Source organism: Scomber japonicus, chromosome 20 (genome assembly GCF_027409825.1).
Source record: "Scomber japonicus isolate fScoJap1 chromosome 20, fScoJap1.pri, whole genome shotgun sequence".
Taxonomy (NCBI): domain Eukaryota; kingdom Metazoa; phylum Chordata; class Actinopteri; order Scombriformes; family Scombridae; genus Scomber; species Scomber japonicus.
In genome coordinates, this window is record NC_070597.1 from 10,594,248 (window position 1) to 10,617,806 (window position 23,559).

The 23,559-nt window shown below is 41.9% G+C and overlaps 2 protein-coding genes across 5 annotated transcripts in view; both read right to left on the minus strand.

Moving 5' to 3' along the window:
* The window catches only part of ptprea (protein tyrosine phosphatase receptor type Ea), a 424,624-nt gene that overhangs the window by 183,600 nt on the left and 217,465 nt on the right, over window positions 1-23,559 (minus strand). The window lies entirely within an intron of this gene.
* The window catches only part of LOC128380911 (neurexin-1a-like), a 60,703-nt gene continuing 42,967 nt past the window's right edge, over window positions 5,824-23,559 (minus strand). For 2 of the 4 annotated variants that reach the window (XM_053340792.1, XM_053340791.1), the window contains 7 exons: window positions 22,269-22,388; window positions 21,140-21,321; window positions 19,922-20,093; window positions 18,872-18,961; window positions 17,420-17,730; window positions 6,874-6,952; window positions 5,824-6,125 (listed from right to left, as the gene is read on the minus strand). In XM_053340792.1, coding sequence (XP_053196767.1) covers window positions 5,824-6,125; window positions 6,874-6,952; window positions 17,420-17,730; window positions 18,872-18,961; window positions 19,922-20,093; window positions 21,140-21,321; window positions 22,269-22,388 — 1,256 coding nt within the window. Of the gene's footprint in view, window positions 6,126-6,862; window positions 6,953-14,085; window positions 14,119-17,415; window positions 17,731-18,871; window positions 18,962-19,921; window positions 20,094-21,139; window positions 21,322-22,268; window positions 22,389-23,559 lie in introns of those variants that run through there. The other 2 variants (XM_053340794.1, XM_053340795.1) reach the window with 2 other exon arrangements.

Genomic DNA, 23,559 nt, shown 5'->3' on the forward strand with positions numbered 1-23,559 from the left:
AATGAGCTGGAAAATTAACTTTAGACTAGAGTGTTTGTAAATACTATAGATGAACAAAATCAGGTTATGATGCTTTAGATTATGGTCCTAAACATTTGTACTCAAGTCACCTTGCAATATTAGAATAGGTAAAGTCTTTTTAAGGTCACAGATTGTTACCCCTTTATTCCCTAACCTCACATCTTGTTCCCTTAATATACCTGCTATGTGTATTGGATGGGTACACACTGTACTAGTACATTGTTAGTGCAAAATATTACACTGTAAGTAGGGAATAATTATGGAGTGGACCATCATCTGAAGCATTACCATAAATGTTCATGGGACTTAAAATCACAAAGGTTTCAACTTCTAAGAGAATATACAGTTGCTGATGTTAATTTATTCCTTTGTCCATAGTTTATTGTATTTTTTGGTTGCGTGCTTATTTTAATCTATATTATTTCCAGTTTTCATGGGAAATAGGTGTCTTAATTTGGGGCTGATTGTGTCTTTATGAGCTTCGCAGTCATGTCAACAAACTAACAATAAAAATCATTATGGGGAGAACAGGCATGAATCTGTTTTGTCTCCTGCCTCATATTTGTGTGGAATGATGAGCACAGTTTGATAGCGATGGACATAACATTCCTTTCTTCTCCACAGGCTGAGCCAAGCACACTTCAGTAGGACAGTCAGCTTGCAAGGACACTTTGCATTCATGTGCGCACACACAGACATACACTTACATAACAAACAATCTTTTTTTTTTTCCTCCTTTATGCAACCTCAGTTTCTGCTTTGCTCACATATTGTCTCTTGTATTGAAACATAGTTAATTGTGTGTGTGTGTGTGTTGCACTGTGGGAACTTCATGCGGAGGAATAGAGCACTATGTGATTTATAGCAAAGCAGGAGGAAAAACGCAGCCTTGAGCTCCTGACATGACCACACACAAACACACACAAACACACACACACAAATTCACTTTCCCACAGTTACGCACAAGGCAAGAAAGAATCAGAGAGAGCGAGAGAGCGAGAGAGAAAGTTAGGCAGACTGAGAAATGCAGGTGCACAAAGGAGTAGAAATGAAGGCCTGAGGAAAAGGAGTGTGTGTGTGTGTGTATGTGTGTGTGTGTCTCTTATTCATGATATGAACTTGTGGATTAAAAATGTTGCTGAGTATTCTGCACCTGTGCAGGGGAGGTGTTGATGAAAATGTCAAACAGCTCCACTCCCTCTTTGCACAATAATCCAATAAATAAATCAAATTAAAAAGTCAATGCGCTTTTTTTTTTAACAGGAAGATTTTAAACCAGTCAAACAACAGGTGATACCATTAATAATGCACTTCAGTTAGATGTTTAAGCTCCAGGGTCATATGGCTGTATTCACTTAGCCTAAAAAGTTTGGGCAGAGTCCTAGTTTAGTAGTGATTTAGAAAAATTCTCAAGGAAGGGACAGACATTTTTACCTTACTGGAGAGCTGCAACTCTTTGTATTAGGAAGCTTTAAGAATTATGGCCCCTAGTATTGAGTTTTTTGATTCATTTGGGTAGCTTAGTGGGTCACTTCAGGGGATCATTAATCATTAATGTCATTGGATCCACCTCGGCTTTTCTGACAAGTCAAACTGACTGTAGTTGAAAAAAGATTTATTGATGATTGTACAAGCCAATCAACCTCGATTCTTCTTCCTTTTCACCTTTATTGCTAACAGTGTGGTTCTCCAGTCTGATGGTCCAACATGGTTCAAAGTTACACATCGTGACAATTATTTGACATAATATTTAGTACAAACATTCATGGTTACCAGAAGATGAATGCTATGATTTTCATCTAGCATATTCACATGCTAATAATGTGAGGGAGCTAAAATGTTAGAGGTAAAAGTGACATACTAAGTTAACATATTCTTAATAGTTCATTAACATTAAGTGTTTGAATATTAATATGCTAAATATAGCATTCTAATATAGTACAGTCACCAGCACCAGCTGCATACTTTCTCAGCCTGTTTAGCATATTGCTATTACAAACATGATTTGCTCAGTTTCTCAATATAATGAGAAATTATTATCTTTTAAAATAAGGAAATACATTTTCTCATTACAGCAAGAAGCCTTTTCTCTCCTTAAAACAAGAAAGTTGTCATGTTGAGAAAATGAGTGCATTTATTTGTCATGGCAACCACATGCTGGCATCTAATCAATAGCAAGAGCAGAGTTAATCTTGATCATCATCACATCATAGTACACTAAGACTGTGAGATGAATGCTAAAGTAATGCAAATATTTATGTACCTTTATTTTGAGATAACTGTAATATCTTGTAGGGAGACTAACTGTGTTTGGATCAACTGTAATCCGAATGGCTTTGAAAGTGATCTAACTACCATCTGGTGGGTTTGTATTTTCAACATTCTTCCTGTAAAGTATTTTATGAATGATTCAGTCCAAGTCCTGGAAGACTGCCAATTGGTCCTGGCTCAGGGATAACAATCTATGAGATGTCATAAAATGTGCACTATCAAGGATAATCCCTTTTTATTTATGTAACATGGCCTTTCCTCTAGCGACACCCCCAGGCCAAACATCACATTTTGGCCTCACTAGTGGTGAGGATCTAAGTATAGTTCAATTCCCTCTCCAGTTGTCACCCAACCAAACAATTTAGCTTCATGGTGTGTAATGAATATGACACTTCATGAGACAGCTGGTCTGTAAATGTTGTATGTAACGGTAACTGATCGGCTAGTTTTGAGTGCTGGAGTTCTTATTTACCCAATAAATATAGCAGGGCTGTTTCTTTATCTTTGTGCTAGCTGGCTGTGGTCAAGGACAGCACAGTGGCAGATGGTTACAGTCTAACACAAGCCCGTCTGTTGAGCACAAACTGTTCAGGAGAAGACAAAGGCAATGTAAAAGAAACAGAGAGAGAGAGAACATGATAGCGAGACTTGGGGAGGTGTTTATTTAAATAGCAGGTCCTTGTAGCTCCTCTCACCTGAGGACACAAGCTCATCTCTGCAGTCTCAGGGATCTTTCATCCAGCAAACAACAACTCTGCTGAGACTAAAACCGTTTCACTGCACTGAGTCATACTTCAAAGCTGCGCTTGGTGTATTTATGTATTTGTGTGTCTACTGTCCCAGTTAGACGGAGTGGGACTTGGAAAAGTGTTGCTTCATACTTTGATGAAACAAGAGGTTAAAGGGAAAAGAGGGAATGTGCAACACTTTTTTTTTTGTAGATCATCAGTAAAAAAATAAGTTCTGCTTTTTCAACACAATGCAGATCACGACTAGCTTGCAAAAAACCAACACACAATGCACTCCAGGCTCACTTGGGTAATATTTTATTTACTCATTAATCTTCAAAACTATTTTTCATAATAAATTTCCACTTTATGTTCATCAAGAACTGTAACAATAAAAATAAAAGTAAATACTGTAGAAAAATTGTACATATAGAAAATAAACATGGTTAATGAACACCTAGATGTAGAATCCCATTGGTTGAGACACCTTCTTTGTTTCAGATGGCAACACAACAGAGATAGAGGGAAAAGAAAGCGATAGACAAAGGGGGGGGGCGGGGGGGACTGGGAGGGCAGATAGGGAAACATACTGAACAAGGGGAAAGCAAGAGAAGGGAGGAAAAGGAGGTCTGAAAGGCCAGTTAAGGAAGGCAAGAAGAAGGGAAAATGTTAATTTTTGACAATATTATACTTTGAAATCTCACACACACATCCTTTCTTGCCCTGGTCTGTTTTGCATGCATCTGACTGGTTGGTTATATTGTTTGGAAGAACTGGAGGGGCTGGTTCATGTCATGGCACGGTTCGTATTGATATATCATGAGGCTACAACTCTTGAACCGTCGAGGGCTCAGACACTGCAGAAGTCCATAAACAGATAATTATACTGTAGCCCATCGGAAACCCATCTGTCCCGTCATCAGGATCGATAAATCAGTCAACCAATAGCACGAAGACAAAGGATGCAAAGAGAGATAGAGAGAGAAAAGGGAGAGCCAAAGAAATCAAAGCAACTCAAGTTGTCAAATAGCCAATGAGATCATGAACTGGACTTTTCTATCTATTAGCAACACATGGTAACATTTACTTTGTTCTGTTTTTGATTCTTTTCTTCAGCTGGTTTTTGCTAAAAAAGAAAAAAAAAAAAGGAAAAGAAAAAGAAAAAAAGGTGGTTGGTTAGAGCAGGTATAGTGGGCGTGGCCTATAAGACATCAGGCTAGAAAACAGGGCGTGGCCTGTGGTTTACGCACACATCCAGGCGTTGCACTGGAGTTACACTGCAACCCCCCTCCTCAAACCCCCCCAGACCCCCCCCCCCCCCCCCCCCACAAACAAACCTACCACCTCTGGACTTAGTGGCACCACGTGCCACCACTCCACAGCACAGCTCAGAGACTCAGGCATGCAGCACACTCGAGATGGTCACACTTTATCAATGAAGGTTTGAACTGAGAATCAATTAAATCATTGTTGAATCCCACAGACTGGAAAAAACCATTTGAAGTGCGCATTTAGGAATACTTCAAGCCAAGGTGGTAAGTTTATGATGGTGGTGCGTCAAGGTGTAACCTCTGGAGTTTTAATGCGGTATAAATCACACGGAGTAAGATAATTCACGTGCAATAAGACCCCCCTCCCTCCCTTCCCCAAAGAGTCTATACTGCCCAAATGTTCTTCATATTCATCATTATCATTGCCATAACAATTATCATAATTGTCTTTGTCATTTTCACCATTGTCTTCTTGTATAGTCTTCAGTTGTGAAGATATGGTGGGTCTTTAGCATTGCAGGTACGTGTATGTCTGCATGTGTAGATTGATGTGTGTTCATTTGTCAGTGTGTGTGTGTGTGTGTGTGTGTGTGTGTGTGTGTGTGTACTGTAACGTGTGTGTTTGACACCGCAGTCATGCAAGACTGGTGTGTTTGTAGGTAGCATCTGAAGTCTCAAGTATCCTGTCCAGGAAATATCTCTCAGTTTTGCACTGATTCCACCGTCATGATTTACAGGGTGCTGTAAAACATCAGCTCTGCAGTGTAACAACCACAGCCCATCCGTTATATTAACGGCACCAGCCCTGCCTCTGCTTATTCAACCATAATTCACTGTCTCTATGGCTACACCCTGATTTCCTGTCCTGTTGCTTGGTGTTAAACTTGGACCATCAGTGTGCTTGTTTTTTTTTTTTTTTCTCAGTGCTTCATCGAGTCCCGTCTGCTAACAGGGAGGAAGGCCAAGAAGCTTGGAAGAGACACTTAGTGCTTATCTTGGTGCTTTTTATGTCATCTTTGTTTTGGTGCTCTGCCCTCTTGTTCAACACACTCAGTCTGCCGTGTGCTTCATTTAAAGTCTTCCTTGACCTCTCTGAGTCCAAGAAGAGAGGTCCAACTGTGGCAGGGGTGTGTGATTGATCTTTTTACCTGGCTGCCCCCGAAATGGTTCTTCACTGGGAGTTGAACTGGTGCTTTCTAAATCATTTGGAATGGTGTTTATGTTCATAAAACAAGCCTCTCTCTGAGGCTCTGCTCATTGGTAAATACTGTACAGTAAGGGTCCTTGCCCTCAGGCCAGTCTGTATGTGCGTGTATGTTTGTGCTTAAATGTCTGTGTGCTTGAAATTGTATATGTATGTGTTGCCAGTATGTGTGCAGGTGTGATTATTGGAGAGTAAACATTAACATCAGCATGTCTATGTCAGTGTGCATGTGTGTATTTTTTTTTTTGAGAATATATCTATTTATGTACATATACCGTTATATATAAAGGTGTATGCGTATATGTCTGTGTGTCGGACATCTTCCGCCTCAGACGTAGTACTCCTTGTCTTTGTTCTTCTTGTTCTTGGAGATCTTGGCGATGCCCAGTGGCTTGTCCTTGGCGCTGCCGTTGGGCTGTGTGGCCGAGTTGCTGATGTAGTTACGGCTCTCGTCCACGTGGTAGGAGCCCTCGTCGCGGTTGCGGTACTTGTACATGGCGTAGAGGAGGATAAGGATGCAGAGGGCAGCGGCTGCCACGATGCCCACCACCATGCCCGTGGTGCTGCTGCTCTCCCGCACCACCTCGGACGGACCTGGGAACACCTTCACCTCCGTCAGGGGGGGACGGGCTGTGAGGAGAACAGGGAAGAAAGTGATGTTGAATTACAGTTTACTGCATACATTATTAATTTGGATTACATGTCAAGATGGTGGGTGGAGAGCTGGAGCGAGAAGATACAATGCATTTTCATGATGAATTATTTGACATGAGTTTTGCATAATGCTACATGCTGGCAAGGGAAGGCTGCAGCTTGGGGCGAAAGCTGTTTCCATATTATCACATAATGTGTAAACAGATTATATTACACAGCGTTGAGAGGTGGGCTAGAGCACAGGTGCACATATATCAATTTTTATTACATGCATTTGAGACTATATGATGTACACAAGGAGCCAGGGCTGCAGTGTAGTGATATATGCCACCATAAAATATGACTGCAGGTAGAAGAATTTGCATGTGAAATATTTGGGCTGTTTAGAGATGACGTGAACAAGGGACAAAAAGGAAAGGATAAAAAAAGGGGAAGAGACAGATAGAAAACAAGGTGATTTATAATATAAAGAATTAATAAGGGGAAAAGGGTAAGGTGGAAAGTGAAGGCAAAACAAAGTACAGGAAAGAAACAAAGATTGGGGAGTGGATGGAGAGTGTTAGGTAATGCCTCGAGGCAGCAACGTAAGTGGAAATGAAAAATTCATTGTAGCGAGCGACAAAGTGGTAGAAAAAAAAAAAACCTGAACCTGAGTGGAGGACAAATGGAAATAAAAAGCTTCAAAAAGGGAGTGTGATGTGTGTATTTGTGGCAGGGATCTCACCTGAACTGGGGTCACAGGGGTCAATGTCTTCATCATCACTTGGACACTCCGCTGACGCCACCAGCAAGTCATCTGCCGACTACCGAGAGAGGATTCAGAAAAATTACACATACATAACAGGGTCCAAAAGTCCACAAAAGTCCACAGTGAAACATCTGGAAATGATCAGAAAGTTTAGAAACATTTAAAAATGCAAGAAGTTATGACAAAATGAAGACAAAATATTTCAGTCAGGAACACTCTTGTCATAGATCAAACAATTTATTGCAACAAATGGTAATACAATACTTGGCATTGAAGGCTCCACTGGATTAGCCAGCAGCATGCTGAGCTAAAAACAGGGAGTGCAATGCAAAACCCCCTGCAGAGTGGGCCGGAAGCAAGATATGAATTGCAGATTGACCCTAGAGCCATGATGGGACCCTGAACCAGAAAGGTGGAGGCTGGAGGCAAGCTTTGCCGGCAGCAGTGTTAGCAACGGTGAAGCAAGATCAGTGTAGGTGGGAGTCATATTTAAATGGACCACCTTGTGGTAAGAATGGCTGTGATTGGTGTCTGACTGATGAGGTATGCTGATTAAATCAGTGACTGTCAGCTGATTACAGCTGGGGCGTATGACTTCCGTGTCCTGCATGAACTAACGCGTTGCTTCATTTCAGTCAGGAACACTCTCGTCATAGATTAAACCATTTATTGCAACAAATGGTAATACAGTTTTACTTGGTGTTGAAGGCTCCACCCTAAAGTGCTCCCTGGATTAGCCAGCAGCATGCTGAGCTAAAAACAGGGAGCGCAATGCAAAACCCCCAAAACAAACATAGAACCCAACGCCAAGCCTAGTTAACGCCCATGCTAAGCATCAGCCAGACTATGGATAAATCTATGTGTAGCAGCAAGCATGCTGCTTGACCTCAGAAATCCATTAAAGATTTAAGATGCAAGCATGCATCTTGAAGAAACTATTCTACTGTTATGCGAACTATGTGGACTATCAATTTGTAGCAGCAAGCATGCTGCAGACTTCAGCTGCATGAACTGCTTCAGAGAGGGATGCAAGCATGCAACCCAGGAGAGGTCATACTACATATTATCAATGAACCCCAGCCAACCACTTTAAATGCAGCATTTCTGATCACAAAATGATGACAGAGTTCTTCAGTCTTTGCTCTCATAGAATGTTGAGCTGCAATCATTTCATTTACTCTCAGGCAATGTAATGTTCCTCGGCGCCTGAAGACCAGCGACCCCTGGCTTTTAGAGTGGATGCACCAATGCGGAAGGAGTAGGAAGTGTTTAGTTCAGAGGGGGGCCTCATGTTTGCAGAGGAGATGGAGGCGTGCAGTAAACGAAGACCTTGACATAGCCTTCCTTTGTTGGTCAGGAACAGGGGTTCAACTTGCCTCGCCTGAGGACGCCACTTCAGGTACCAGGTTACAGAAGATGGAGGACAAAAGCAGTGTTAGTTTGAGAGATAATCGATGAGCCTTTACTTTTGAACCTCATTTTTTAAATGTTTAAAAAGTGAATGATGTACAACAGTCTGAGCTAGTTGTATATTTTCCACACCTGAGGAAGCATAAAATGCAGTGAGGAAAATGCTTGAAATATTGGATGTTAAATTCGTGTTTATATTTTAACAGGTGTAGTTTCTATAGCTATTATGGCAAAAGTGGAGCGGTCCATGGAAACTCGCAGACCACTGTGCATAGCCAATCTTCTCATGTGTTGCTACTGTAATCTGCCAATCAAGTCCGTGCATTTGGACAAAAGGAGAGTCTCGGCTATCAGTGAAATACTCATAGAGAGACGTTTTGTTATAAAGTTATTAGATGTGAAATTAAGTCTATGGTTTAAGTTAAGTTTAACTCAGGTGTGCGCTAAATCAAGCGGACCGAGACCTCCAAAAAGAGGTGGTCTGCTTGACTCCGCACCAAATGCCGACCTCTGGTGCTTCTACCGGAAAATGAGGAAACGTTAATTGGACTAATTTTGATTCGTTTGCAGGTGTGAACGCGGACCACACCGCAGTCTGTATGCTACATAGTAACAATGTTACTGCCTGGTGCGGACCTAATAATCTAACTAGTGGTGTGAAAGCGCCCTAAAATGTTCTGGACTTTCACTTGAGGAAATCTTCACAAACTGGACCTCAGTGGATTTTTAATTGAATATCCCTGATTGAAAGCAACATGATCATGAGTTTATCCAGTGTTAGACAAGTCCAGCAATCTAGATATGAGTGATCATTCTTACCGTGAAGTTAAGGAGTCCTAATAAAGACAGTAAGTCGCATTTAGCAATAAATACTGTGTCTAACACGCTTGTTAGCTTCTTGAAAGTGAACCAGTTTTGTTTTTTTTGGGGCGAAGATGCTACCATGAAGTTGCTGTCAAGTGTGATGCTTAAAAATTCAAGCCTCGGCAGAGGGCCCAGGGTATTCTCTGCAGAGAGAAGGCCACCCAGTTGTTCAAAAGTGCTCTTTAACACAAATGTGTTGGTTTGGACTGAGGATAGTATACTACTAGAAACACTAAGAGGTGCAACACAAATGCAACTTGCAGTTATTCAGCAAAAGACAGGGACTTCTACGACAGCCGAAGGTGTCATTACAGCTGCTTTATCCAAGCATGCAGTTTTACCGGCTTGCTTAATGAACTGAATTGCATAATCAACAGTCACATGAACAGAGAAAACGGAGTGAGGTATGAAGCTGTTACTACTTGGAACAATATCATAATGAGGCCGACAGTCTATTATCAGACGCTTTTTCCCCAGAATATTTGCGAGTTGCAATGCCAATAGGATTTATGCAAAACATGAAAATGGAGCACTATCATAGTCCCGATCATGTAGGCTCACTGTGTGTGAAAAAGATCCACATGCTACACAGGTTAAGATGAATGTACTCATAAAGAGAATGCCATCATATGACATAGCCAGGTGTGAGATAATGCTAAATATAAGTCCAGTTCAAATCTACGATCTGGATAGACTTCATATATGAGGTCCCTGTAGATCTCAAATGCATCATTAAACATGGCCATAGTCAGAATTTGACAGTCTGGGATGCTTTCTTTAAGGATAACATCTCCACAATCATCAAGGTGTCTATCAGATACTAGCCTACATCTGACTACAGCAGAATTGAACTAAATTAATATCATTACCTGCAAGAATTTGCTTCCTCAGCTGAGGAGAGACTGCAGCAGCAGGTGGAGAGGAGGGTAGGGACTAACATCACGTAATGACAGTGGACGCAGCTGGAGACAGCAGTGGAGACGCTGAAGTTGAAGTTTGGATAAGACAGATAGAGCGGGATTTCTGAAGTTGGAGGTGGACATCCACCTTGCATAGAAAGGACTGGATGCTGAGCAGAGCGCCGAGAACAGAGTCTCGTCTGAGGCTTGGTGTGTGGACGGAGTCTTGTCCGTTTAGCCGGGGTACAAACGCTAGCAGGAGTGGAGGCAGGTGTATGCGCATTTACAGCAGTGTGAGGCAGTTCTTCTTTGACATGCAGTTTTTGAAAAGTGGCGGCAGGAAGAGCAGAATGGTCCTGGTCGTGGAGGTTTGCGACGAAAATTCAAAAGGCTCTTCATGGCTGTGCCCCAAAGGAGCAGAAACACTGCAGCAAGAGTGGAGGATCTTAACCACTGCCAGTTTGAAATCAAAGGAGAGAGCTAGACAAACAGTACTGCTGTCTTCTGCTCCTACCTCTGATCCTTCTCATCTTTGTTTTTCAAAGACACATCTTCATCCATACTAGATCAATAATCCAATTATCCAGCTCAAGAATTGATGTGAGGAGCGCAGAGTGGTAAGCAATGAAATAACACAGTAGAAGTTTTTGCTATCATACCTTGATTAAAGCTTTGCCAGCAGCAGTGTGAGCAACGGTGAAGCAGATTACAGCTGGGGCGTATGACTTCCGTGTCCTGCATGAACTAACGCGTTGCTTCATTTAAGGTTCTGCACTATTTCTAGGTCAGCAATCACATTTAAGCAAATTTGTTTGCAGATTTGATCTACTCATCAGAGTAATTCAACTTACAACCAGTGTTCACCTGTTATAAATATATCTGGGTTTCCAGCAGAGCATTACTTACTTAGTAGCATTGTGACAGTGGGAAACATGGCATCAGATTTAAGTGAAAGTGTCAGAAGTCAAATTGTTAGTCCACCCAAAGAGGGACTTTCTTACTGTCAAATTATGGCTAGATTAGAGGTTTCTAAGGGGGCAGTGTAGAGGACTCTCAAACACTTTTCTGAAACTGGATCAGCTCTGTCCAAAGCACGATCAGACTGACCAAAAGTGTCCACACTGTCAGAAGATCAATACATCAAGCTTAGCTCCCAGAGAGATAGAAAAGCAACTTCATCACAGATACAGAATTAGCTAAATAAAGAACGCAAGCCTCAAATCAGCAGAAATACTGTCCAAAGGAGTCTGTCTGTTGTGGTCTCGGAGGATGAGTAGCAGTTTCTAAACCACTTCTCAGGAGGGGAAACAAGGCCAAATGCTTGGGGTGGGCTAAGAAATGCTGAAATTTCACAGTGGATCACTGGAGAAAGTCCTTTTCACTGATGAATCCAAGTTTGAGACTTATGGCAGTGACAGAAGGGTGCACGTAAGGAAACATGGTGGTTCAAGTCTGGATGTGTTTTCCCTACTCTGGAGTTGGACACCTGCACTGAACTGACAACACTGTGACTAGAGACCTGCTATACCCTCTGGTTAGCATCCTTTTGGAGAATGATTCATACTGCAGCAGGATAATGACCCCAAACAAACCTCAAACCTTTGCAAGAAGCTACTTGAAGACCAAGCTCACTCTTGAGTCCATGTCAGCTCGAGAGAATGCTGTCAATAAAGCAAAAGGAGGGCATACCAAAACACTAAGATATTCTGAAATTCATGTGCATTTTTTTTAAAGATTCAGCTATTCACTCAAATTGTTAAGCTTATATTATCATTTGTAAAGAAAAAAGATAGCATTACATTCAAAACAAATAGAAAATAGAAGTATCTTGATTATTGGTTTCAGATATTTGGACTCCATTTTTAAATAGACACAAGTGTATTCATAACATCTACAAGAAAAAAAAACATTTCAGGGCTCAATAATCGACACCTGGCCCATGCTGTGATTCCTGCTTATTTTCTACATGTGCGAGCAGACAGAGCCAGCCCGTCGCCCACCCGTTTTCCAGTTTGCCACAAACACTTGTGCCTATTACGGCCCCCAGTGATGGCAGACGGCCAAAACCAGAGTAGCAAGGAGACAAGAAGAAAGGAGGAGGGAGGAGAGAAACATTGGATCCTGTTTAAAACCACAAGGGGATAGCCAGTTATCATCTCCTACCCTCTTGACCCTCCCCCTCTCCCCCACTTGTTTTTCTATCTTCCACACCTCCCTTTCTCCCTCTGTTCTACGCTCTCCATCTGATATCGGCTAATGTTCATGTGCGGTAGAGAATGCGCAGTGTGAGGCTGAAGAGATTTCATTAAATATTACATTCGAGCACTCGGTTGCTCATTTAAATCTCCTTTATTTAACACCTCTCCATAAGCATCATGTCAATAACCCACTTACATTCAACCTCTAACCTACTTCAACCAACTAACCACTCTTTTTCCCCTGCTTCACTCCCTCTCTACGGAAAAGGCACCCTTTTTCCTCTCCATCCCTGCTCCTCCTGTTGCCATGGTAACTCTAAGTTCAGGCTGTTAAAAATGATGGGGAATAAAAAAAAGAAGAAGAAGAAGAAAAAAAAATCAGGAGTGTACACCCTCAGTGGGAACCTGTGCATTGATTTGCCATTCTAGCCAGAGTGTGAGGAAGGGGGTAAGAAGGGAGGGAGTGAAAGATAGATGGATGGATAAAAGGAATTTTGGGAGGAGGCGATTGGGGATGGAAAGAGAGAGAAAGAAAAGGAAGACGGGAAAGGAGGAGGAGGACTTCAAAGTGCTGCGGTCTTTACTTAACACCGTGCTAATGTGCTTCGCATATTCATGAAGTACTGTTAAACATTGCCCGCCTTGACGCTTCGGCATGAGATATGAATGTGTGTGTGTCAGTTTCTGAGCGTGTGTGTGTTTTAACCACACTGGGTGCTCAGTGCCAGCGCTAAATTAAAATTGGATTGTGATGCATTGCAGTAGATGTTAGTAACCCACAGAATAAAGAGAGGGGAGAAAGCTGTGGAGGCAGAATCTGAACCAAATCAAAGTGCTAAGTGGTCAATAATGCCTGAGCGGAAGCCTACAATTAGTATTATGAAGGCTAATTCATTAAGCTGTGCCTCTCTTCTTGGTTTCTCTATTTCTTTTGCCTTGTCTTTGTGAGAACATAGATTACATAAGATTCGTGAAGCAACCAGTTACTTTATTCATGTGAAAAAAAAGCCTGCGTGGGCCTTGTGTGGTGTGGTCTTGGTCCTGACAAGTCTACTGTGGTTTAGTTTGGCCTGAAACATACATTAGGTTATTGAGGCTTGACTCTGTCTCTTTCCTCCACTGCCTTTCCAATCAGTTCTGCCCACTGGGCTGTCAAATGCTGCTAGGGTGAGCTTAGCCTCTGGAATCCAGCCAGTCAATAAACCTCTGTGCCTTTGCCAGGATCCAAATAGCACAAGAACCAATCAGCCAGTAGGAAACACATCATCCGTGACATCTGTCACTGATCAATGTCGGGCCACCATGCTTGATTATTGATCCAAAGACACCTATGTACCCTCCACAGAAACCTGCTCTGAATCCATATTTCAGCTAAAACAAAAAATAAAATAAAATAAATAAAAGCAGACAAGTACAAGGCCCCTCCTCTGATCTATGACATCACTCATCAGCTGACCACCCCATTCAACCGGGAAGGTGTCAATCGCAATATTGATCCCATGGGAGACAGAGAGCACGAGGAAAACTAGACACATGCCAAGCACAACTTTAACCCCATCAATAAGCCTTCAGAAGTTTTACTTAAAGACGCATACATCTAATAAAACCTCCACCCCTCCATCCCACCCTCCTTCACTCTTTGTCCACATCTTTGCAAGTCTTTTCATACACTATCAACAGAGCATGCTGACGTATTGACGGACATGGATGCACAATGAGGAAAAAAACAAAACAGAGGAGGCACAGAAGGAAAGAGAAAGGAAGTGAGAGAGCGTGAAGAGAAGGATGTCTGCATGCTGAAAGAGCAAAATCTCTACCTGAGCAGCCGAACAGTGCCAACGACCGTCCATGCCTCCCTGACTGCCTAGTTCACACATTGTGTCTGCTCTCTTTCCTCACACACTCTTGCAGAAGATTCAGCTGCTACTTTCACAACTGTAAATCACGTACACACACACAGCTCTATAACAGCCAAACATGCTCCATTGGTCTATTTCTATTTACACACATATATGCACAGGCACACAAGCACACACCGAATCAGGCTGAAGTTGGCAGGCTGATGGAGAGATCCTGACGAGAGCAGAGAGAAGCTAGCTCCACTACTGCAGATGGTGAGATAGACTCATACACCGCCTGCATTAACAGCCTATCACTGGAGCTCAACCACAAAGAGAGAGACGGAGAGAGAGAGAGAGAGAGAGAGAGAGAGAGAGAGAGAGAGAGAGAGAGAGAGAGAGAGAGAGATGGAGAGGGAGGGAGGGAGAGAGAGAGAGAGAGAGAGAGGGAGGAGGAGAGGAGGTGGGGGGGAGTGCCGGGTAAATATGGAAAGATATGGAAGGAGAGAGATAGCAAAAGAGAGTGAGTGAGAGGAAAGGAAAAAAGAGAAAAGTGAGCGAGGGAGGAGGCAGGAAGTATCTCCAGAAGATGGATGGCGAGCGGAAGAAAAGGCAAGAGGGAGGAAAAGATGTGAGAGATGTGGAGAGAGAGCGAAGTAGATAAAAAAAAAGAGCCAGGGAGGGAAGCGAATGAGAGATAGATGTTCACAGGGCTTATGGAATTGTCTGGGTCATCTGATTCCCGATAGCCAATCGGACGCTGCTCTGGGCCTAAGGTTTCTTTTATCAGTCTTCTGTTCAAACACAGGTACACACAAACACCATGACACAAACACACACACACACCCGCAAACAAGACAGCGAACATCAAAACCAAAGTCAAGCTCTGTGACTCAGAGCAGCCTCTAGCATAAACACTCACACACACACTCACACACACACACAGGCACACACAATCTCTCCCTCTCTGCTCCTCGCTGGTGCTCAGCTGTCATGCATTATTAATCCCCTCGACTTTTCAACATGCAAGAAAAAAAATTTCAATAAACTGTGGACTTCAGGAGGAGGCACGTAACACTTTCTCCCTTGCACAAAGTACTGACGGTAGGAGTACACCCATGGGGTGGCGGTGGAGGGAGACTTAAGCAGATCTAAAACTTGGGCGTGTGCGTGAAATCGATAAAATTGCTCGGCCCCCCTGTAAAAGATATCACTCGCTGCCCCTCCTCTGATGCAATGTGCTGCAACTCAAGTCTATTGTTCTCAATCCACCTGTGTGTTTGTGTGTGCGTGTGTGAGTGTGCATTCTGTGTTCGTGTCTACATTGTATGTGTGTGCTCTGGTTAAGGCCAGGTTGGTTGCCAGGCAACACTAGGCAGCCTCAATGGAGAGGCTGTAGATTCTCCTTAAACAAGACAAATACACACACAAACACAGAGTTTTATGGCCAGCAGGAGTGACACAGACGAGCAAACACTCTCTTTCTCTCACACACACACACACACACACACTGCAGCATGTTCAGCATATAGCAGGTCTGACCTAGTTCTCATGCTGTGATATTGACTCCAGTGCACAACTCTGCATCCCAATTTGAACACTGACATCAGCATATCATAGGAGCAGCAATACATCGATTTATAACTACACACATATACACATGAACAGGGAGCCATTGAGAGATGAAGTGTAAAAACAAGTCCCTGTGACAACCCCGTCACTCCGCAGCGCTATCCACCCAGCTCTCATATCCATTATTGATGCCTGAGGCTTAGCTCACAGCTCTCTGCGTTCTATTATTTATGTCTGAAACAGCTGGCGGTTCATACACAGAGGAGCTATTCTCTATGGGAGTCTGGATGGGAGAGAGTGAGAGAGATCAAGCAGCAGGTAGTGGGGCTCACTATCTCCATGGCAACTTGTATCACTGGAAAAAAAAATCTTTTTCAGTGCGGCAGGCAAGCAGCCACAGTTTTATGAACACAGAAGAAGAGCTGCAGTACACAGTGTCATCTGAACAGTAGAGTAAAAGAGTCTGTGGTGTACCTGCTGATAATGTATCCTCTGAAATTAACATCGACACTGCAGCTGAATCCACTATTAATATCTCAATAACAGTCATGTTATGTTGGCATGTGTTTCTATTGTAGAGCCCCATTTGCATCAGTTTACCAGACACATATAACGGAAAGAAGCTATTAGAGCTTCCATTAACACAAACACTTCTTCTCCTGTCATTTAGTGGAAAGGGACCACTTAATTGAGAATTAGCCACCTAAATCCTTTCATGTGAATGTGTGAAAAAAAGGTGTACGTGAACCTTGCATTGATGAAATGTGTTCGGCTCTGTTTTGAATAAAAAAAAGAAAAAAAGGAAGTTTAATATAGATGATAAAATACAATTAACCACTCATCAGAAGGCTTGAAAACATGTCGCACTTCCTGAAAGAAAGAACTGTGCAGCATCAGTTAAGGCTAAAACTGATTTAACAGCAGCGGTTTTCTCATGATACACTAATTCTTTGGTTGTGTCAGATAAGAAATTCTCCATCTCTTTACTGTAGGATACAGCTCACATTAGCGAACTTTTCAGATACATTTAACAGATTTGTTTTTGACAACCTTTAAATCAAAGTTAAAAACTTTGATGTTGGAGCGTCCTCGAGGCCATGGATGTCTAAGACACTGACCGTGTAATTGCAGAGTCCCCAGTTTGGGTCCGGCTGGGGACTTTTGATACACGTCATCCCAAATTATCTTTTCATCTCCTGTCAGCTCTCCACTGTGTACTATCTTTATGCCTTTACTTAAAACTTTTAATGTTTTTCGCTGCCTTTGAATGAATCTCGAGCTTTCATTATTTTCCATCTATTTCTATTTATTTCTTTATTTTTATCTTTTTATCATATCTTCTATAATTCAGACTCAGATTCATACTGTGGTTCTTTCAGTTTTAATACATTATGTAAAACACTTTGTGCATGAAATATGCTGTATTAACAAACTTCCCTCGCCTTAAGTGCAGTTTTAAACAATCCCACTCTTGACACATCTTCCTTTGCTCTAGTCCATGCTAATCCTCTTACCGAGTTGGAAAAGAAAGTTATCAAAGAAAATTAACACTTTTTAATTAACCATTGTTACATCAAAGTAGGATGGCAGTGGGTTGATTGGACATACATGTATAAGATATCTAAAGAATTACACGTGAACAGCAAATCTTTTCAACACCACACACGACATGAGTTTAATGGGTTTTACATATCAAACCATAAAATCAACAAAAAGAAGGTGAAAGAAGGTGTGTGCTGACCTGCTGTGTGGCGCCCTGTTTCCTGTTAGAGGCTGTGGTGGTTGTGATGTCACTAAGGGAGGGGGCGGAGTCTGAGCGGTTGCCACCAGCGGCAGCACTGGACTGCGGGGTGATGGAGGAGGACGGCATGTCGCCCACCAGTCGCGCGCTGCCCTCCACCCTGATGTGCGGGTGCCCCTCGGCGGCCATGTTGAGGATGCGGAGGCCGTTGTAGTAGAGGCCGGAGAGCTGACCTTGGAACATGCCAGCGCCTCGCTCGGCTCCACCGACACGCACCGTCGTCTGGCTGTTGAAGATGGTCAGCTGGCGACCTACACGGATATCGACCCGCACGCACACACAACCACACGCACGCGCGCACACACACAATCCAAATACACAGAGACACACCAGGAAAGAAGGCGGACAGACAAACGCAAATACAGTCACACACACATACATACCAGTGGTCACATACGTGCATACATACACACACAAGAGTGTTTGAGTGTTACACAATTCACCCCCAAGCCATGGTGAGAGGATGGGATAGATTAAGCATGGCAGAGCAAATCGAAGCCGTGGAGAACCGTGGAGAGAGAGAGGGGCTGAGACTGAGAGAGATAAGAGTGCAGAGAAGAGGGGACAGAAAACAGGAGGAGACGCAGGGAAGAGGAGGGGAGAGAGTGTGCGGAGAGACGGAGAAGTCTAGGTGGATGAAGAGGCAAGGAACAGAAGGAGGAGGAAGAGGCAGCAGATGAGAGGAGTCAGAGGGCCCTGAGAAGACAAGCCTGACAGATGGTTGCTATGGTGATGGTTGTGCAGCACAACATTGTATTTGAAGGAGCAACAGACAGGCAGACAGAGAGACAGAGATCTAGAGAACTGTTGTAACAGCCCTATGAAGCATGCACAGGTTATAAGCTCTAGCACTGCTCACTGTTAAAGGGACTAGAGGCTAATTTAAGGAGCTCTGCCGAAGTTTAGGAGGAAACCTTTTACATTTTTCAAAAAAAAGCATTGCTCTATTAGTCTTTTCAAATTTACATAATTCTTACATGTCACAATACTTTGCATATACTTTAATTTGATTACAAAATTGTTTTTCAACATGAATATATAATCTTTAGTAAATGCTTTATTGTTTACAATTTGATAATAAACAAAATTATTTACCAGCCTTAATAAAGCATCTTTTATCAGTACTTCTTTACTATTTTCTCATTTATTCACATTTAAATCTCTCCATCGTCCCTTTAACCTGATATTATCAGATACACACTAACAAGATACGTTCACAGGCACTACAGTTTACACAGTATTACACACTACAGCTGCCCAACTTTTAAATACTTAGTTATGGATTTAGATTTTTAGATGTTAGTTGATGGTGCACAATATAGTATATTCAACTGTCTTCAAATTGTATTTTTTAAGCTCAAAGTTTTAAGGAATTTTAATCAGGGTTTTTACCTTTGTCGAGTAGCCAATCGTCAACTACTCGACCGAGCCGATAGGGGATTCGCTGTCTGGCGATGGCCAGGCGCTCGTTATCAATGTTGCCTTTAATTTAGAGATGAAAACACAGTAGTAATTACGCACATCCAAACGTGGTACAGGAGCTGGATACAAAAAGAACAGCAATGAAAAGAAAGTAATGGTCTGCTCATTGTTAGCATGTCACTGCGTTAAGATAAGCTTGATGTGCTAAGAGAAGAGAAGCTGAATTCACTATGTTTCCAGTGAGCGGACTCTTACTCTCTGTTCATTGGGTTTAATTTAAAGAGACATTTCAGGGGTTAACATCTGCAAGAGCACAGGGAAATAATGTTACAGCTGCCACATACTGTCTATATGACTCACTGAGTTTAGTGTTACATACAGGAAGAACCCTCACACACACCTCACAACAACTAGCATTTAGCATTTTACCTATCAGCTACCTTCAGCCTGGACTCGTTGTGTTAAAGACGACTACCTATGATTACCACTTTAAATATAAAAACCAACAAATATAAAAACAAAATCTATGTTCAACAAAATACACTTTTTTCTTTTTCTTATTTTTTCTCTCTAGTTAAACATTTAACTCAACATATGACATGATTTTAAATTATTGTTTGACCAAAAATGCACCAACTGTTATTATTTTCTTTTATGATGAGAAAAACAACTGACACCTGAATTAAATATTTTCATAAATTACCTTTAACACTATTTAACAGGTCTAACATAACATAGCTGACTAGTATACAGGCTATTGTAATAACTATCTCATTTTATGGTTTAAAAAGTCATGTTTCATATCAGATCACACATATTTCATTTCAAACACAATAACATAAAACAAAGCTGCAATTATATTACTCAACTTCATTATTTAAATATAAACATTGATAGGAACACTGATGTGGTTCATCAATCAGGAGGAGGGCTGATTTGAACTTAGGTGTAGTCAGCTCTGCCCCTGCTGGGCAGTGCCGTGGTTGGTCGGTGGGCTTATGTGGGCGGGGCAGGGCCTACCTGAGGGATAGCGTTCTATGACAGGCAGGTCGTCCAGTTGGAGGGTAGCATTGCCTCCGCTGCGGGTGAACCGAATTATGTGGTACTTCCCATCGTTGACAAACTTGGTGCTCTCCTCGATGTTGATGTCATCAGTGCCAACATTAAACACTACTCTAATGTTGCCTTTGTCCTGAAGAGGAGGAGGGGAGATATGAAAATGCTTCATGAGGAATGTAATTGTTTTAAAGAGCCAAGATTACCGCTCCCTTCAGGTCCTTTTTCATTGCACTATTTACTTGAATGTGTCTGACTGTTATAGTGTGTGTTTTTGTGTTAAGTACTTCACTCTGACATTTTGGCCTTGTCTCTCTTGTGAAATAGTTATTGGTTCTGTCCAAATACCCACACTTGCCAATGCGAGTAGTAAAGGGCCTACTTGCGTGACGTAATCCAACAAACTGCCTCCAGTGATAAGTACCTTACATTCATTACCATATAATGAATGGATAAATAGAATCAACCATTCAGCATTGCAGTTATGATTGGATACAATGAAAAACACATTCAGGAGCTGAGAGGAGTAATACAGTTAATAAAGGCATTCAATCAACTAATGGAAATATGTAGGTTTACTTAACATAGAAGAGACAACATGATATTTTGAGTGGTGTTTTTAGCTAAAGTATATATTTGTCCAATGTTTTTTCTATATAAAAAGAATAGGATATCTGATATGTATTATCATATTATTATTATTCATATCAGTCTCATCAAGAATTTTTTATTAGATATTTGAGTGACAGCCATCTGTGCATGTTCGGTTTGGACATGATAATATTTAGCTGAATTCAACATGTCAGAAATTCATCTTCTTCATGTTTTAATTACTGCAAACAGATGGATTGGTCCTGCCAGTAGACAGTGATGAAATGTGAGATACTGCTCGCTCCAAACTGAGGAAATAACATGGGTGTCAAATGAGTGTCACTTGTCACTTGTCTGAGTGTTTGTGCATTTTTCAGATGTAAGATACACTGAATCACAAGTGTGGCTACTGGGACAGACCCAAAGGTATCTCACAAGACTTCTTGGTTAAATAAGGGTTAAATGATGTTCAGTCAGTGTATGCGTTGCAGAAATCAACACCTTGAGGAAGAGCCACTTAAATGGCAAGTATGAAAATAATCACAATTTATTGTCTTGGCCTTCTGTTTGAAAGCGAGGGTGTGTACTTACTATCTGCAGCTGTAGGTAGTCTCCCAGGCCAGATGCGCTGTCCACCCGGAGAAGAGTGGCGTGTTTTTGTTGAGTGCTGAATCCAAGGGCAAGCCTGTCTGCCCTGGTGCTCGGACGTTCATTAGGGGGCCATGTGTAAACCACCACGCCTCCATCACGGCCGAAGATATAAGTTGTCCCAGCTGGTCCACACAGATAAAAACTTAATTGCAAGCACGTCTTTATGTCATAAACAGTGCTATCTATCATCAGAGGTTTCCTACTGCAGGTTGCACCTCTGCCTATTTTTTTGCTTAATACGACAGGGCTGTATTGGAAAATACTAACAACAACTCTAAAATGTCACAGCTGACTGCCTTTTTACATTTGTCTTGTTGGAAAAAAAATCTGTATTTTCCAAACTGCTTCTCACCTTACTGCAGGAGGCTGACTGTAATAACTGATTCACACAAATAACAATTATTTACCTCGCTGTAGGATGACTACATAGTCATTAGGTGGCTTGTTTGTAAGACTGGCTGAGTATAATTTAGCATTTAAAGTTGGGAAATGTAAAGACGAGGGAGGCAAGTGCAGAATAACTAACAACAATGTGCAGGTAATGTTTCTGTGCCACTTCAGAATCAGCAGTTGACAGTGCCCTCATGTGGTGGCTCTGACAAAATGCACACAAAATGCTTTGATTTATTGTGTGTGTTTGAAACCAATCATCAAGTACACTGGTTATAAAGCTGCAGTTCTACACATTAGAAGTTGTGGTTAAGGTTAAATTTAGTGTAGTTTTGCAGTTCAAAGAGAGTCACTGTGAGAATGAAGGTTTGACAGATTCATCAAAATGTTTTTTGAACCTCAGGTAAATCAAATAAAAACATGATGTGCACGCTTTTATCTACAAATGCAGGTTTAAATCTGGTGCTTTATAATCTACATATTGAAACAGATAAAGAAGTTTTCACAGATCTCTTAGTTAAAGTTGTATTTTTGTTGTTTTTTCATCTAGATATCGGAAAATAAAAATCAGGAAGCAAAATAAAAATCTAACCCCTCCTGCAGTCTACACCAAAAAACATGGAAATGATCTGTCATCCACCCAGGCCTGAGAGTGAGAAAATGAAACCCGCAGACTCACCATCATTGCATAGTGGCCCAGCATATGAAGTCATACTGCAGTCGCAGGTGAAACCCTCCCACTGCTGCAAACAAACTCCCTGATTTGAGCAGGAGTCTTCCTGACAGGTAGTGCTGGGACCTGCATGGAGAGACGTGGCGGGGTGGGAGTGTGCAAAAGTTAGGAGAAGATAAACAGACACACCTTCTTGATTTTGTCTGGAGCCCAGTATGTCAGTACAGTATGGTATATCTACACCGCATTTCCTTGAAAGATTTTGCAGTTTGAATTGGGTGGGTAGTCTGTAGTGCTGCAATGGTATTATGATTAGTAGTATTAGTAGAAAATCATCATGTGAGACTAGGATATTGTGGATAGGCTCCCATTCTTTAGATTAAAACTTACAGAAGATGTTAGAGTCTCTGTATAATGAACTGAAACTAAACTGGAATCTGTGCTACTAGGTGAAAAGAGCCAAATGTAGAAAACATGCAGGTGGTGAGGCTAGATGAGTGAGGCAAGGACAGGAGGAGGAGTTAAACATAAGTGGGCAGAGTTATGTTTAAAAGGCCTTCATCTCAATACTCTCTCTTCAGCGGTCTGTCACCATTCGCTCCCTGCCTTGTGCTAAAACCACACAGGAGGAGAATATCAAAGCGCTCATCTTAAAGCTGAAATACATTAGGCAAGGACACGACACATCACGTAGGTGGGGCGGAGTGAGGTTTTCTACTGGCTACGCAGACTCTTGGTCTTGGTCAATGCATGCATATTGAGTTTTGCATGATAGCACAATTGCTTATGCAGAGTTAACTGGTACTGAATCAATTAACTATATTGTTTAACTATAGTTTCATGGATACACATTGATTTGATTGATTTATTGTAATGTACAATATAAGAAAACACCACAAGGTTTCACTGCTGCATTGCATTCCCTCTGGTACAATAAGGTATTTATTTTAATATTTTTTTACACAGTTCTGTGTAGTTTTTACCTATTAGAGGGTGTAGCAATGCATAGAGAATAAAATAGAAACAAAAACAGACCAGCCACACAAAAGTAGAGATGAGGTGCACAACGCCCACTCATGGCTATCAGGGTCTGTGCAGCAGCTTCAGTTGATTAAAATGGACACGCTCTTCTGCGACAGACGTGTCATGCCGTGTCCATGCCTGGTGTATTTTGGCAGTCAGTCCTCCTTTGTTCCTCGTCTACCACGAGGCATGGAGGAAAGGGTGTGAAATAATTCACAAACGGAGTATTGAAGTTTAGGTTGGGAGTCAGTAGGAGGGGTTAGAGAGCATGCTG